The 12,519-nt window shown below is 45.8% G+C and overlaps 1 protein-coding gene across 1 annotated transcript; it reads left to right on the top strand.

Moving 5' to 3' along the window:
- The first annotated feature begins 276 nt into the window (after positions 1-276).
- Positions 277-11,761, top strand: PICK1 (protein interacting with PRKCA 1). The gene is made up of 13 exons (XM_082076031.1): positions 277-357; positions 1,327-1,418; positions 2,189-2,300; positions 3,216-3,344; positions 3,468-3,534; positions 4,841-4,930; positions 5,345-5,398; positions 5,498-5,560; positions 5,749-5,882; positions 6,665-6,757; positions 7,747-7,797; positions 9,305-9,449; positions 9,709-11,761. The coding sequence occupies exons 2-13, from the start codon at positions 1,378-1,380 to the stop codon at positions 9,945-9,947; spliced, it is 1,218 nt and encodes a 405-aa protein (XP_081932157.1). The 5' UTR covers positions 277-357; positions 1,327-1,377; the 3' UTR covers positions 9,948-11,761.
- The last annotated feature ends 758 nt before the right edge of the window (positions 11,762-12,519 follow it).

The following is a 12,519-nucleotide window of genomic DNA, read 5'->3' on the forward strand; positions in this document are numbered from 1 at the left end:
TCCAGGACTGGGGTACCTCAGCAACCCCAAGTGGAGCGGGACGGGGAGGGGGACATCCGGGAGACACCGGAGGGGGCTGGCTGCGCTGAGGTGAGCCCTCCCCGGGCGGAGGAGCCCAAGTGCAGAACCAGGACCCCGACACCACCTCCAGCAGTTCTCCGCTCCCAAGATGGCGGCAGGAGCGACCCGGCCCCGCCCCCCGCCGGCGCCCGTCCCCATGGCAACGGGGCACGACGCGAGCGGAGGGGGCGGGGCCTCGCGGCTGCTTCCGGGCTGGCCCCGGCGGTGACGTGTCGCGGGCTGACAGCACCGGGCGGCAGGTGGCGGCGGGGGCCGCGCGCCGGGCAGCCACTTCCGGTGAGCCACGGGACACCCCCTCCCACCCCCGCCCCTCAGGGCCGCAACCGGCGACCGTGTCTGTGGGGGAAGGGCTGAGGGTCCTGCTCCCCCTCCCCCTCCCGGGCTCTGTCAGGGCGATCCCCCCGAAACGGCCGTGCCAGTGCCCGCTGCCCCTCCGTACCCTCGGGGCTGAGGCCTCGGGCCGCCGGGACGTCCCGTTGTCAGGGCCCTGTGCTGCTGCGCGGTGCGGGCCCAGCCCGGTGGGCGGGCGGGGGTCGGCGGGCATGTTGGGAGCAGGCAGCGGCAACGGGCTGTGCCAGAGGTGCGAGGCCAGGTGTCAGAGGAGCCCTCGGCAGCCGGTGGACTTGGACGTGTCGGTCACCACCTCGGGTGGCCACTGCCACCGCGAGGTGAGCCGGTGTCACCCCGCTTTTGGTGCTGCCAAAAAAACACATCTGCTAAATAGAAAATTAAACAGCAGGGCTTGTCTGTGGGGAAATAATGATGCTTTTTGTGAAAATCAGTTGCGAAAAGCTTTGCATAGCCTCCCAAGACAGGAGATGAGCATCAAAAAGTGACATGACTTGCTCTGAAGTCAAGAACAAACCAGAGGTGTTTAGCAGAAGTAGGAGATAAACTAAATATCTAACTAAGTAGCAGCCAGGATGCTGGGCAGGTAGCGCGTGTGGAGAAGCAGCTTCCAAAACAGACCATGTTTTGTTCTGTGCTTTGGAGATACTGCACATGGGTGGGTTTCGAAGCATGCATCACTGAAATTTGAGGACTTTCTTCTGTTTCGTTCCAAGCAGAGAATCAGAGACGCTTGACATGTTTTGTGTCTTTGATATAAGAACAGAAACTACGATGTGAAGTTCAAAAAAAAAGAGGAGGTGGGGATTGACAAGGGTGACAGGTTGATTCTCTGCTGATTCTCTGCTGTTTTCTTTTAAGATCACTGCTTTATTGGGGTTTATTCTTTCTTCTCAGGAAGTTTGGATTAAGCAGTTTCAGGTGAACAGGCTCTACTTAACTAGAAAAATGTTTACAGATTTGGACTATGATATTGAAGAAGATAAGCTGTGAGTATTTCGCTTTTCTTTTCCTGTTTTTTTGCTAACAATAGAAATAGTCTTTGCAGCCAAGACCTAGTGGGAGCGGATAAGTTTACCTGTTCCTGACGCTGTGTGCTGAAAGGTCAGATTTACTGTTCAGTCCTGATTTCTTGCTCCCTCTGGGGACTGGGGATGAAGCATTGCCGTGCTGATGAGCAGAGGAGAGCACTTTCTATTGCTCTGCAGTGGCTACTCTGCATTTCTGACTGCAAAGTAGTGCAGACACATCTTCTGTAAATTAGCGACCTTAGCTAGAGAAAAGAATATTTACAATAGAGGAAAGATAATAAGAGGCAGGAATCAGTGGAGAGAAACTCTGGACTCCTTAGGTCTGTAAGGAGAAGAACACTGGCATTTCCTGAGCAAGTAAAAGGTCTGATGAAATTAGCAATGAATTTGACATGGAACACTTCTATCTCGTTTACACTGTGCAAGTTTCTTCTCACTCCAGCACTAAAGAGCAGCTGAAACACTCTCTAAAACATGGTAGAGTTTCCGCAGTGCCTAGCAAAGGATGAGGGTGTTTCTCCCACCCCTAATCCTTGCATGCAAGTCTCAAAAAATAGCCCAGAAGGTCCTTCTGCTGGCCAGTGCTGATAAACTCTATGGTGGAGATACTGAATTCAAATGTGTGACACCTGTTATGTTCTCAGTTTGTGTTGGCTCAGACACCAGAGCCATTTCAGACACGTGCAGCTCCGCCTACTGTGTTACCCATTCACCTGCTCTCATTCTAGGGGCATCCCCACTGTACCTGGGACGGTGACCCTGAAGAAGGACTCTCAGAACCTGATTGGGATCAGCATTGGGGGAGGAGCACAGTACTGCCCCTGTCTCTACATTGTCCAGGTGGGCACTCGGGGAGGAAGAATAAGTTACCTTTGTAAAACAGTGTTGACCTGAGAGATGGGAAGTGTGGAGAGCCCTGTGTTGTTTGTCTCAACGTGGGAGACATCATCTTACTTCCCAGGGAATGAGGGCTATGAAGATGATCAGGGCTTAGAGCACCTTTCTTATGAAAAGAGACAGAGAGCTGGGTCTGTTCAGCCTGGAGAAGAGAAGAGAAGGCTGAGAGGGGTTCTCATCAATGTTTATAAATATCTCAAGGATGGGTGTCAAGAAGATGGGACCAGACTCCTTTCAGTGGTGCCCAATGATAGGATGAGGGGCAACAGGCACACACTGAAACACAGGAGATTCCATCTGAATATGAGGAAAAACTTCTTTACTTTGAGGGTGCCAGAGCACTGGAACAGGCTGCCCAGAGAGGCTGTGGAATCTCCTTCTCTGGAGACATTCAAAACCCACCTGGACGCATTCCTGTGCAATCTACTCTAGGTGAACCTGCTTTAGCAGGTGGGTTGGACTAGATGATCTCCAGAGGTCCCTTCCAACCCAAACCATTCTGTGATTCTGTGAGGTTTCCTTACCCTAGTACCTAATAGGTGTGGAAGAATTAGATTAAGGCCTCTGAAATTATACTTCTCCTTGGAGAGCGTATTAGAATTGACAGGGGGGAGCAGTGTGACATTCTCAACATCAATAAATCCTGTGCTTGAGGAGCTACATCTTGGAGGCAAGGACTTCCCGAGAAAACAAGATGATCTGCCTGCCTCTTAGTTAGGAAAGGGGAACACCATGAACAAAATACAACTGAGTTAAGTAGAAGGGATGTAATGGTCCCTTTTTTGTTGTTTAGCCCTGCATTCACCTTTCTCTTCCTCTTGATTCAAGAGTACCTCTGCTCTTTCTCTTCTCCACTAGGTATTTGATAACACCCCAGCAGCCTTGGATGGCACCGTAGCAGCTGGTGATGAGATCACGGGAGTGAACGGCAAGTCTGTCAAAGGGAAGACCAAAGTGGAGGTGGCCAAGATGATACAGATGGTAAAGGTGAGAGGTAGGAGGGGGAAACTGGAGCTTCCGGGTTGTAGTTTGCGGTTTATTGTCCACTGGTGAAGGAAGACACTGCTACTTGCTTCCAGCACAGCAGTTTTGGATTTGGTCTTTCTCCAGGGAGAAGTGACAATACACTACAACAAGCTTCAGGCTGACCCAAAGCAGGGCAAGTCTTTGGATATCGGTAAGACTGGTTTCTTTCTCCCTAGACTGTTAAAGTGGCACAGGGTGGGAGGGTGTGAAAGATTGGTCCCAACTAAAAACAAAGTAAAATTCTGGTTCCATTCTTCCTCTTAACTCAGTCATTTTCAAATGAATACTGTCAAAGAGAATTACAGGTTTAATAGAATCCTTCCCTGACTTCTCAAAGCAGTCTTGAAAGTCAAATTGAGGCTTGACTTGTTCCAAGAGGCTTGTTTTTCCTTGCTGTGTTTAGCATGAATGATGAAACTCAACTAGATAATAATTTAATTTATTTATTTTTAATACATGTTAGTTATGCTGACCTATTAAGATTTTCAGCTATACACAGAAATCTGTCTGTTGAAAAACACTGGTTGCAGTTTCTCAGCTTGGAGAACAGTGATGAAATATCTGTCTACATTGAGTTTTGTAAAACCATGAATTTTATAGTAGATAAGGGAGGCTTTATTTCTAAAACAAAGTGTGTTTATTGAACTATACCTACACAGCAGTCTCCTTGATATGGTCTATGTTTCTCACTTTACTAAAAAATCAATCTGTTCTTTTTGCTTTCATTTATTTTTGTGGTTATTAAGTTGCTAATGAATTGTTAGGCGTTCAGGATAATGGGGAGGAATTAGATGGATTTCTGGAGAAACTGAAGTGTGGTGGGAATGTGTTTTTTTCCAGAGATGCTGAACACTGTGGCTTCAGCTGAGTTCTTGAGAGCTGCAGACACTTGGCACCCCTGCAAGTTTGCCTCTAAATAAATATAGCTGAGTCATCTGATTCCAAAGAGGACATAATTGTCTCTTGTAATTTGCAGGGTATGACCACCAAAGACAGAAAGGAATTCCATCAAGGGGTGACAAAAGGGTTTAATTAAGATCCAAAAGATAAAAGTAAGCAAAGGGATAGCTTTGAGCATTAAATCCTATTTGTCTTGCTTTCAGGCTTGTCTCTTGACTTCAGCTGAAGTAATACAGCAAGTAGCATAAGGAAAGTTTAGTTCCAAATATCATGATAGGTAGCTTATAGTGAAGTTATTTGTTAGAATAGTCTTCCAAAAGAAGCGCTGAAGCCCTATTGGGTGAAGTTACAGGATGTGAGAGTGGAACAGACGGGCAAGATAGAGGATGTGCTATGCATGGCTTGACTGAACATGTAGTTTCTATGGTTTTCTTCTTCTGTTTGCTGCCTCAAGAGTGAGTTAAGTTCAGTGAGAAACCAGTGAAGTACACTAGTGAGCTTTTCATGCCCACAGAAATTACTCTGAGCCTGGTTTGCAACTCTCTTTTGACCTTTAGTATTGAAGAAGGTAAAGCATCGACTGGTAGAGAACATGAGCTCAGGGACAGCGGATGCTCTGGGGTTAAGCCGGGCCATACTTTGCAATGGTAAGTATTGTCCAGGAGGACATTTTCGTAAGGCAACACTTACCCTCTTGTGCTTACCAGCTTTTAAAAGTTACTTGCATGTTCCACGTTATTCCTTCATAATTCTTTCCTTCTGCTGTGCCTCGCTATTGTGATTGCCTCTGCCCTATCCTGTCTCTGGGGCCATTTAAATGTTAGCTAAATTCAAATTAATTTAAAGTGGGCAATGAGTGCTGATAGGTGATGACACCACCCTGTAAAAGTGATTGGCAGTTATTTTAAAAGCTTCCCGCGTTGGACCAGGGGACGGGCTTTAGAGATAAGGGAAATTTGAATGAAAAATATTAAACTGGTGTTTTTGCAGTCTGTCAGGTGTTAACCATGTCCTGGATTTGACTGTTTTAATTCTGTATTCTGATTCTTGTTTCCATTTAGATGGACTGGTGAAGAGATTAGAGGAGCTGGAGAGGACTGCAGAGCTATACAAAGGTAAACTGTGTCATCCATCAGACACTAGGTGGGAGAGAAAGATGCCTGTGTTATGTTTCAGTGAAATGACTAAAATGCTTTTTCTGGTTTCCACAACAGGCTTGACAGAGCACACGAAGAGTCTTCTCAGAGCTTTTTTTGAGCTGTCTCAGACACATAGAGGTAAAGAATCTTGAGTGAAGGGAGCAGACATTGAAAACATGCCCTGCCAACTTCTGGTCTTTAGGGAATATGTAGAATTATTCCTCAGCTACCTGCAAGGTTATGTGAAGGAGTGGTAGTAACTGGAGGCAAGGTTCTTCTTCAGGGCCAACTTCTTTCATCTGTTTGTATTTGTTACCCTCATCCAGCATTTGGAGACGTTTTCTCTGTCATTGGTGTACGGGAGCCACAACCAGCTGCCAGTGAAGCCTTTATAAAATTTGCTGATGCCCATCGCAACATTGAGAAGTTTGGGATTCACCTTCTGAAAACCATTAAGCCGGTAAAGAATTAACCATAGGAGTAAAGGGTCCGGAGAAGAGGGGAATCTAGAAAGACAAAAGCCTGTCTTTGAAGGTGTGGTCTTAAAGATAATTTCAGAAAGAACTGTCTTTGCTTTCCTTCAGGGAACTCTGTTCATAAAGAACCTAAGAGATTACATATTGAATATATCAGTCATGTGCCTTTGACTTTTGCACATGAGTACATTCCTCTCCTTTTCTTTTGGGGATGAGAGTTTGTTCAGTGTAGTCCCTAGAGCCCTTTCCCTGATAGTGGTACCCATAGTTAAAAGGACATCACTAAACTTAAAAGAGTTTAGATAAACAGTCCAGGAACAATTTAAGAATTTCAATCAGTATACTTGAGTGAGAGTCTCCTGGGGATCTGCCCACTTAGTTTAACAAAGAGAGTATTAAATTTTTATTTGAGCACCACTTTCAGTGCCACGTTGGATGTACAGCATTGGGTAGTGGGCCATTGAGTCAGGGAAGGTGGTTTCCAGGACTAATTGAAAATGAAACAAGATTATGTGAAAGAAGACAAATTCAGACCAGAAGTGAGGCGTGGATTCCTAACGCTGGAGCCACTTGCCGGTGACTGTAACAGATGCTCTAATCATGGCAATTTTGAGTCAAGATCAAACATTTTCTTTCAGATACACTCTAGTTAAAAAGTGTTCACTTGAGGCAGCCTCATGACCCGTGCTGGTTAGAAGGTTGCACTTGATGAATTGTAGTCGTGCTTTTTGGTCTGACATTCAGCAACAGGATGTTTGCTTTGCAGATGCTCACTGACTTGAACACATATCTGAATAAAGCCATTCCTGACACAAGGCTGACTATCAAAAAATACCTGGATGTCAAGTTTGAATATTTGGTGAGTTGCTGGTTTGGTTTTTGTTTTGTTTTATTTTTGGTGCTGGTTGAAATTATGTTCCATAGAAGCTTAGCCTGAGGGTCACATATAGCCTATACAGCCACATGTCCATCCTTCCACAGTCCATGTGAGAATGCAGTATTTTTTCCAATTCTTTGTTGCCAGATTACTCAGATTCAAACACCAAATAGTTCTCAGTGGTAAGAGAGATCTCCTAGAACCCAACTGACTTATTTTCTACAACACCAAATTAATTTTCTTATTTATTTGTAAAGTGTTCCTATGCAACTTGTGTTCTTGAACTCCCCTAAATAGCTCACCAGCCTCAGAGTCCATATTTTCAGGGAGTTTTGCATAGTCTTTCTTTAGCTAGATTAAACCACTGTCAAATCATGTTAGTTTCCATTTAGGCTATGTTTTTTTTTACCCTTCTCCATTCCCTTTACCGCTTGTTTTCTATGCCCCCAAAATAGTGCATCTGTTTGGTAGCTGTAGGAATCTATTTCCTTTTATCTGTTGAGAAAATTATTTGGAGCTGCAGCCCTAAGGCAAGTGAATATGTCATCATCTCTTCCCACATCAATCCTTCCCACAATTAATCTCTTTTTTTTTTTAATCTATTTATTCCCTCCACATACTTTTCTGGTACTGTGTTTTCCTGAACAGTAGATGAATGCAGGATTTTTCTTTTACTAGGTTATACTTATCTAAAGTATTTGCTCCTGCAATATAAATAGTAAGCACATTGTCTCTTCCTCACTGTTTTCCCTTCCTGTCTTTCTTTAAATACATTTTCTTTCCACCTGGGATATTTAATATACTCTGATCCCAGTGTGCTTTCCTCAGTGGCCCTCGCTGTAGCATTGAAGGAAGGCTTGAAATGATACAACCCAGTGGCTGTGGGTGATGGTGAAATTGCTTCTAATTCTTAACATTTCTTTCTTGTTTTGCTTTTTTTTTTTTTTTTAATTATTTTAAATTCTCTGAAGTCTTACTGCCTGAAAGTCAAAGAGATGGATGATGAAGAGTACAGCTGCATTGTGAGTACTGGTACTGTGGCAATAACTGCATACTCCGTTTTTGCAGCATCCCTATGCACACTGCCTTGTAATTACAAAAGCGTTTCTGTGCCTGTGTGCACCCAAGCCAGTGAACGCACACTAAGAATTATGCAAATTTGTGCTTAATATATTAGAAATTGGAGACCCATAAATGCTACCTGGGAAACTCTGCCAATAACTGTTGTGAAGCACTGGTGCCGTGGCGTAGTAAAAGGACCAGACTTCTCTGCAGCTTGTTTGCTCGGTGGTTGCCTGTCTCAGCGTTTAAGTAATATTAGCTTGTGGAAGGAGGATTAAGGTGTTATCTTCACAGATTCCATTTGTGTGTAGTGCACAGCTTATCATTAATTCTGGACTTGTTTCTGAGAAATGGAGGTTTAGCTTCTCTAGCAAAACGTATGTGAAAGCTGTGTATGTAGTTGAAGAAAATTGATTAAAGGATCTCTCTTAACAGTAGGGTTTTTTTTAATAAAAATAAGTAATATAAAATCAGAAGACTTCCGAAAAAAAAACTGGCGACTTTCTCCAGTAACAGTTTGGTGTCTGTTGTAGAGTTTTACAATTGTAATCTTTAGCTGCTCTGTTTAAGATAAGTTAATGGTGTCCCCTACATGCTGAATTTCCCTGTATAAAAGTAAAATCTTGTTTTATCCTAGGTATTGATCTCAGAGCAGGGATTTGAATTTTTGGAATGCCTAGTTCTTAGTGCCAGGAAGGAATAAAACTTTCCTAATGCAACACTTAATTATATCTTTCCTGCTAAATGGAAAGAAAAGAATCCCAGTCTTGCATAATGACATTTTTGGGTTTTGGCGCATGCGGTGTGCATTACCAAGCCATAGTCAGTAACACAGATTTTCATATATGTTATGTTTACAGGTGCAAGGGAGGAATGCTGTTTTCCTGACAGACCTACCCCCTTTCTCTCAAAACTGTTTTGTGGACAATGTATAGGTCCATCCCTACTCGTTTCCAGCTTTGTGTCTGGATGGTTGTAGATACCACCGGGTTCCCTTTGTAGTTGTATAATATGTCATGCAATCAATATAGAGTGAAACTTGTATAATATGTCATGCAATCAATATAGAGTGAAACTTGCAGAGGAGCGCAGATGTTTTTGTGTGATTAGTATAAATTAATATATCCCTCAGACCCTAGACTTGTTTGTTCATAATATCTGTCTTAATAGTTCAGATTAAATGCCATTCCACTTCCCCATGCTAGGCTGAAAGGTGCCTGTCCTATTGTCTTTGCTTAGTGTAGTGATGCTTTTCTTCATGGTGGCTGGTGTGTTTTTGGCCTTCAAAATGGCTCATTGCCTGCCAGTTGCTGACATGGCTCAGCCTTCCTCATGTTTCCTACTTCCTAATTGCAGTTCCAGTGAGCCTGTAATAACCCAAGGTCATTGTGAGTCCACATCAGGAGGAGAACTCTGTATACAAGCACTGTTGAAGGGGTCTCTAAATTGGCACCGTGTTTTTGGCAGGCTCTGAATGAACCCCTCTACCGGGTCAGCACTGGGAACTATGAATACCGCCTTATCCTGCGTTGCCGGCAGGAGGCTCGCACACGCTTCGCCAAGATGAGGAAGGACGTGCTAGAGAAGATAGAGCTCCTGGACCAGAAGCACGGTGAGTACCACTGTTATGTCCAGCACCTGAAGGGCTTAGGTAGACACAGCTTTGGCCTTTATGCTCCTTCATCTCCGTTCAGAAGTCTTTGCTGAAGAACCCTTCTGCGGCTGTGCCCGAGACAACCACCCTCGGGCCGAAAGGCTTTAATGCGTAGGAGATTGTATCTAATGCTACCGAGGGAGGCTTGATCACAGCCTTCACACTGTTTGGGAAGGGGGTTTTCACCTAATTTGTTCCCAACGTGTCTCCGCTACAGTGCAGGACATCGTGTTCCAGCTCCAGCGTTTCGTCTCCACGATGTCCAAGTACTACGACGACTGCTACGCCGTCCTCCGAGATGCAGACGTCTTTCCCATTGAGGTGGACCTTGCCCGCACTACTCTCAACTATGGGCAGGACACATACATGGACGGGGCAGAAGAAGAAGGAGGAAGCGAGAGAGAGGGTAGCGGGAAGGAGGACGCAAATGGTGAAAAGCTCATTGATGATGCCTGACTGTGTTGGCATGGCCAGAGGAAAGACTTTGCAGACTGTTATAAAAATATGTATTTCACATGGCAATTCATCCTCTGTGATTTCTGTGTATGTGCAGCCTGGGATTCCTCCTCTGCTTCGGGTGGGGGTAGATGGTTGGATTGGGACCAACCTCTGCTTTCCTCTCTCCTCCCTTGCTTATTTGCCTGGATATTACTTGTTCCCCCAGAGACTTTTGCTGCCTAACTTGGGTACCGAGGTGTGAGGATGATCCACTACCACACCACCACGCGACTCTGTGCAGGCAGGGCACTGCTGAGCATGTGGGGTGCACCACTCTCCTCTGGCACATGGAAGCCAGTCAAACATCTGGAGATGATTACAAATTGCAAGAACAGCCCCTTTCTGTCCTCTCCTTGTGCTATGGGAAAGTGCTAACACCAGCATCGTTTTTTTTACCCCACTGCTTGCAGTTTTCAAACTTCCCATTCTCTGGCCTATTTGAAGCTTCCTTGTCTCTCCCATGGGCTGCAGGACCAATTTTTGTAGGAGGATCACTCCCACCACTGCCACATCTTTGCACCACATTTTAAGAAACAGGAGCAAGTCCGAACTGGTGCCTAGAACTGGTGGTGGCACATGTGATCTGATCACCACCTCCACCCAAGGGGCTGCTGGAGGCTCTCAAAGCAGGGGCTGGTATCATAGAATCATAGAATACCAGTCTGGAAAGGACCACAAGGATTATCTGGTCCAGCCTTTTCCAACCAGTCCATGCTGGGCTGCTGCAACCTTGCTGCAAAGGTTTAGAAGTCTCGTCCCTGACCACCATCTTCTTCATCGTCCCTGAGCTCCTGCCCAGCTGGCAGCACATGCACACTTCATAGCTATACCCCAGGGGGTGTTCCAGCTCCAGCTGGAACAGGGCTCGAATCTTGCAGGATGTGGCTCTGCCCCTCTCTGGGGGAGAGGAGGGACCTGGCTCAGGAAGAAGCCCTCCTGCTTGGCAGAGATGATGAGGTGAAGGTGTTTGTCTGAGGCAGAGAGGTTCCTGGGAATAACGGCAAAGGTGCAGGTATTTCTTTTTCCTCTTTCACTTCTGTTGTGGCTCTTTGCGATGGACAATAATGAAATGTGCTTCTTGAGGAAGTGCAGCCAGTCCTGCACACTCTTTTCTTGCGCAGGTGCCAGGAGGAGACACCTGAGAACCACAAAGGAGATATCCCATCCTTAAACTAGAGGAGAGAGGCGGGAAGCTTTATGAAGAGAAGAAGACATGGCCTGTAGGCAGAGGCTTTGAGGTTTTTTAGTGCAAAGCGTGAATAGCCCACCCGCTCCTGCTCTCCTCGTATCTCTGCACAACCATTTTGTGCTGCCTCTGGGCCAGCCAGAAGCACCAGCAAACATCCCATTCCCCAGCACAAGGGAAGGGGGAAGGGAAAACCAAGGTCAGTGAGGCTGCTTCCTGCCTCCTTCCTTTTCTCTTCTCCTCCCTCCCTCCCTCCCTCCCTCCATGTGGGCTGATGCCAGATTCAGGTGGCACTTTCCCTTTTAGCGGGCAGCACAACTGCCAGGAGTGGTGTGCTTCTCAGAGGCCAGGGTTTTGACTTCTCTGTCATTACATTCCAGTGGTAGTGAGAGAAGTTATTTAAAGGGCATTAATTTATGATTGAGATGTTTGTTTTGGTTTTTTTCTCTTTGATTTGTTTTTTTGGAGCTTAGTCATCTCTGTGGGTGCCTGGAAGAAAGCCATTCGTGGTCAGGCTGCTCTGGAAGCTTTAAATGGACTCTGATGTACTGATTGTTGTCTCTAATAAAGAAAAATGTGACATTTCGTTTCCTGTCTGTCATGGGTTTTCTTTAGAAATTTGTTTACTCATGCTCCATGGTTTTAATCTTAAAATATGGTGATGGGAAGATGGGTGTCATGTGCTGGCCATTTTTATTCTTGCTTGTACTGGTGGGTAGTCTCTGTGCCAAGCTGATGTGGTCACTGCAGCACAGGTTATAAATGCTGGAGCAAGACCAGTCCTCCATGGAATACCACATTCTCTGCATCTTGGCTTCCCAGGTAAACACCAGCCTTGTAAAGCCACCAGCTGCCTCAGTCCTGTGCAGTGGCATCCCTGCACCCCGCCAGGGCCAGCTTCTCCACACAGCTCAGCTGTTGCATCACAAGCTTGAGCTGATGCTTAAGTCCCTGATCCTCTTTCAGAGCTGCTTGTTGTGCCAAAATATGGAGCAGTTTAGAGGAACAGAAAAAAAATGCTTCAGCAGAACCTGCCTGACAGCCAACAACATGAAGTGGAAGGCAGTGTAGCCAGGTTTTTGGCAACCTGGCTGGTGGAGGGGAAGAGAGAGGGGTGGGTGTCTCACAGCACCGTCTGTAGTGAGATCTTGTGCCCTAAGGGCTTTTACATGCTTTTGTGAAAAGATTTAAGAGCGGGAGGCTTAGTGGGAAATGTTGATTGGTGACAAGGAAACAGAGGGGACCTTGTTCTAGTGACCTGCCTGGTGCTGACAAGGGCAGTTGTTTTCACACTGTGGACCTTGGACCTCTGCGAAGTTGTGGGTGACTTCTTGGGGGAGGTAT

The sequence above is a fragment of the Streptopelia decaocto genome (genome assembly GCF_964273445.1).
Source record: "Streptopelia decaocto genome assembly, chromosome: 1".
Taxonomy (NCBI): Eukaryota; Metazoa; Chordata; class Aves; order Columbiformes; family Columbidae; genus Streptopelia; species Streptopelia decaocto.

What these genes read in the sequence shown, in the direction of transcription:
- PICK1 (XM_082076031.1), top strand. Translation starts at nt 1,378, where the DNA reads ATGTTTACAGATTTGGACTATGATATTGAAGAAGATAAGCT. An exon ending in ATGTCAAGTTTGAATATTTG is followed by an intron (nt 6,758 to 7,746) that starts GTGAGTTGCTGG and finishes AATTCTCTGAAG; the next exon opens with TCTTACTGCCTGAAAGTCAA. An exon ending in GCTCCTGGACCAGAAGCACG is followed by an intron (nt 9,450 to 9,708) that starts GTGAGTACCACT and finishes TCTCCGCTACAG; the next exon opens with TGCAGGACATCGTGTTCCAG.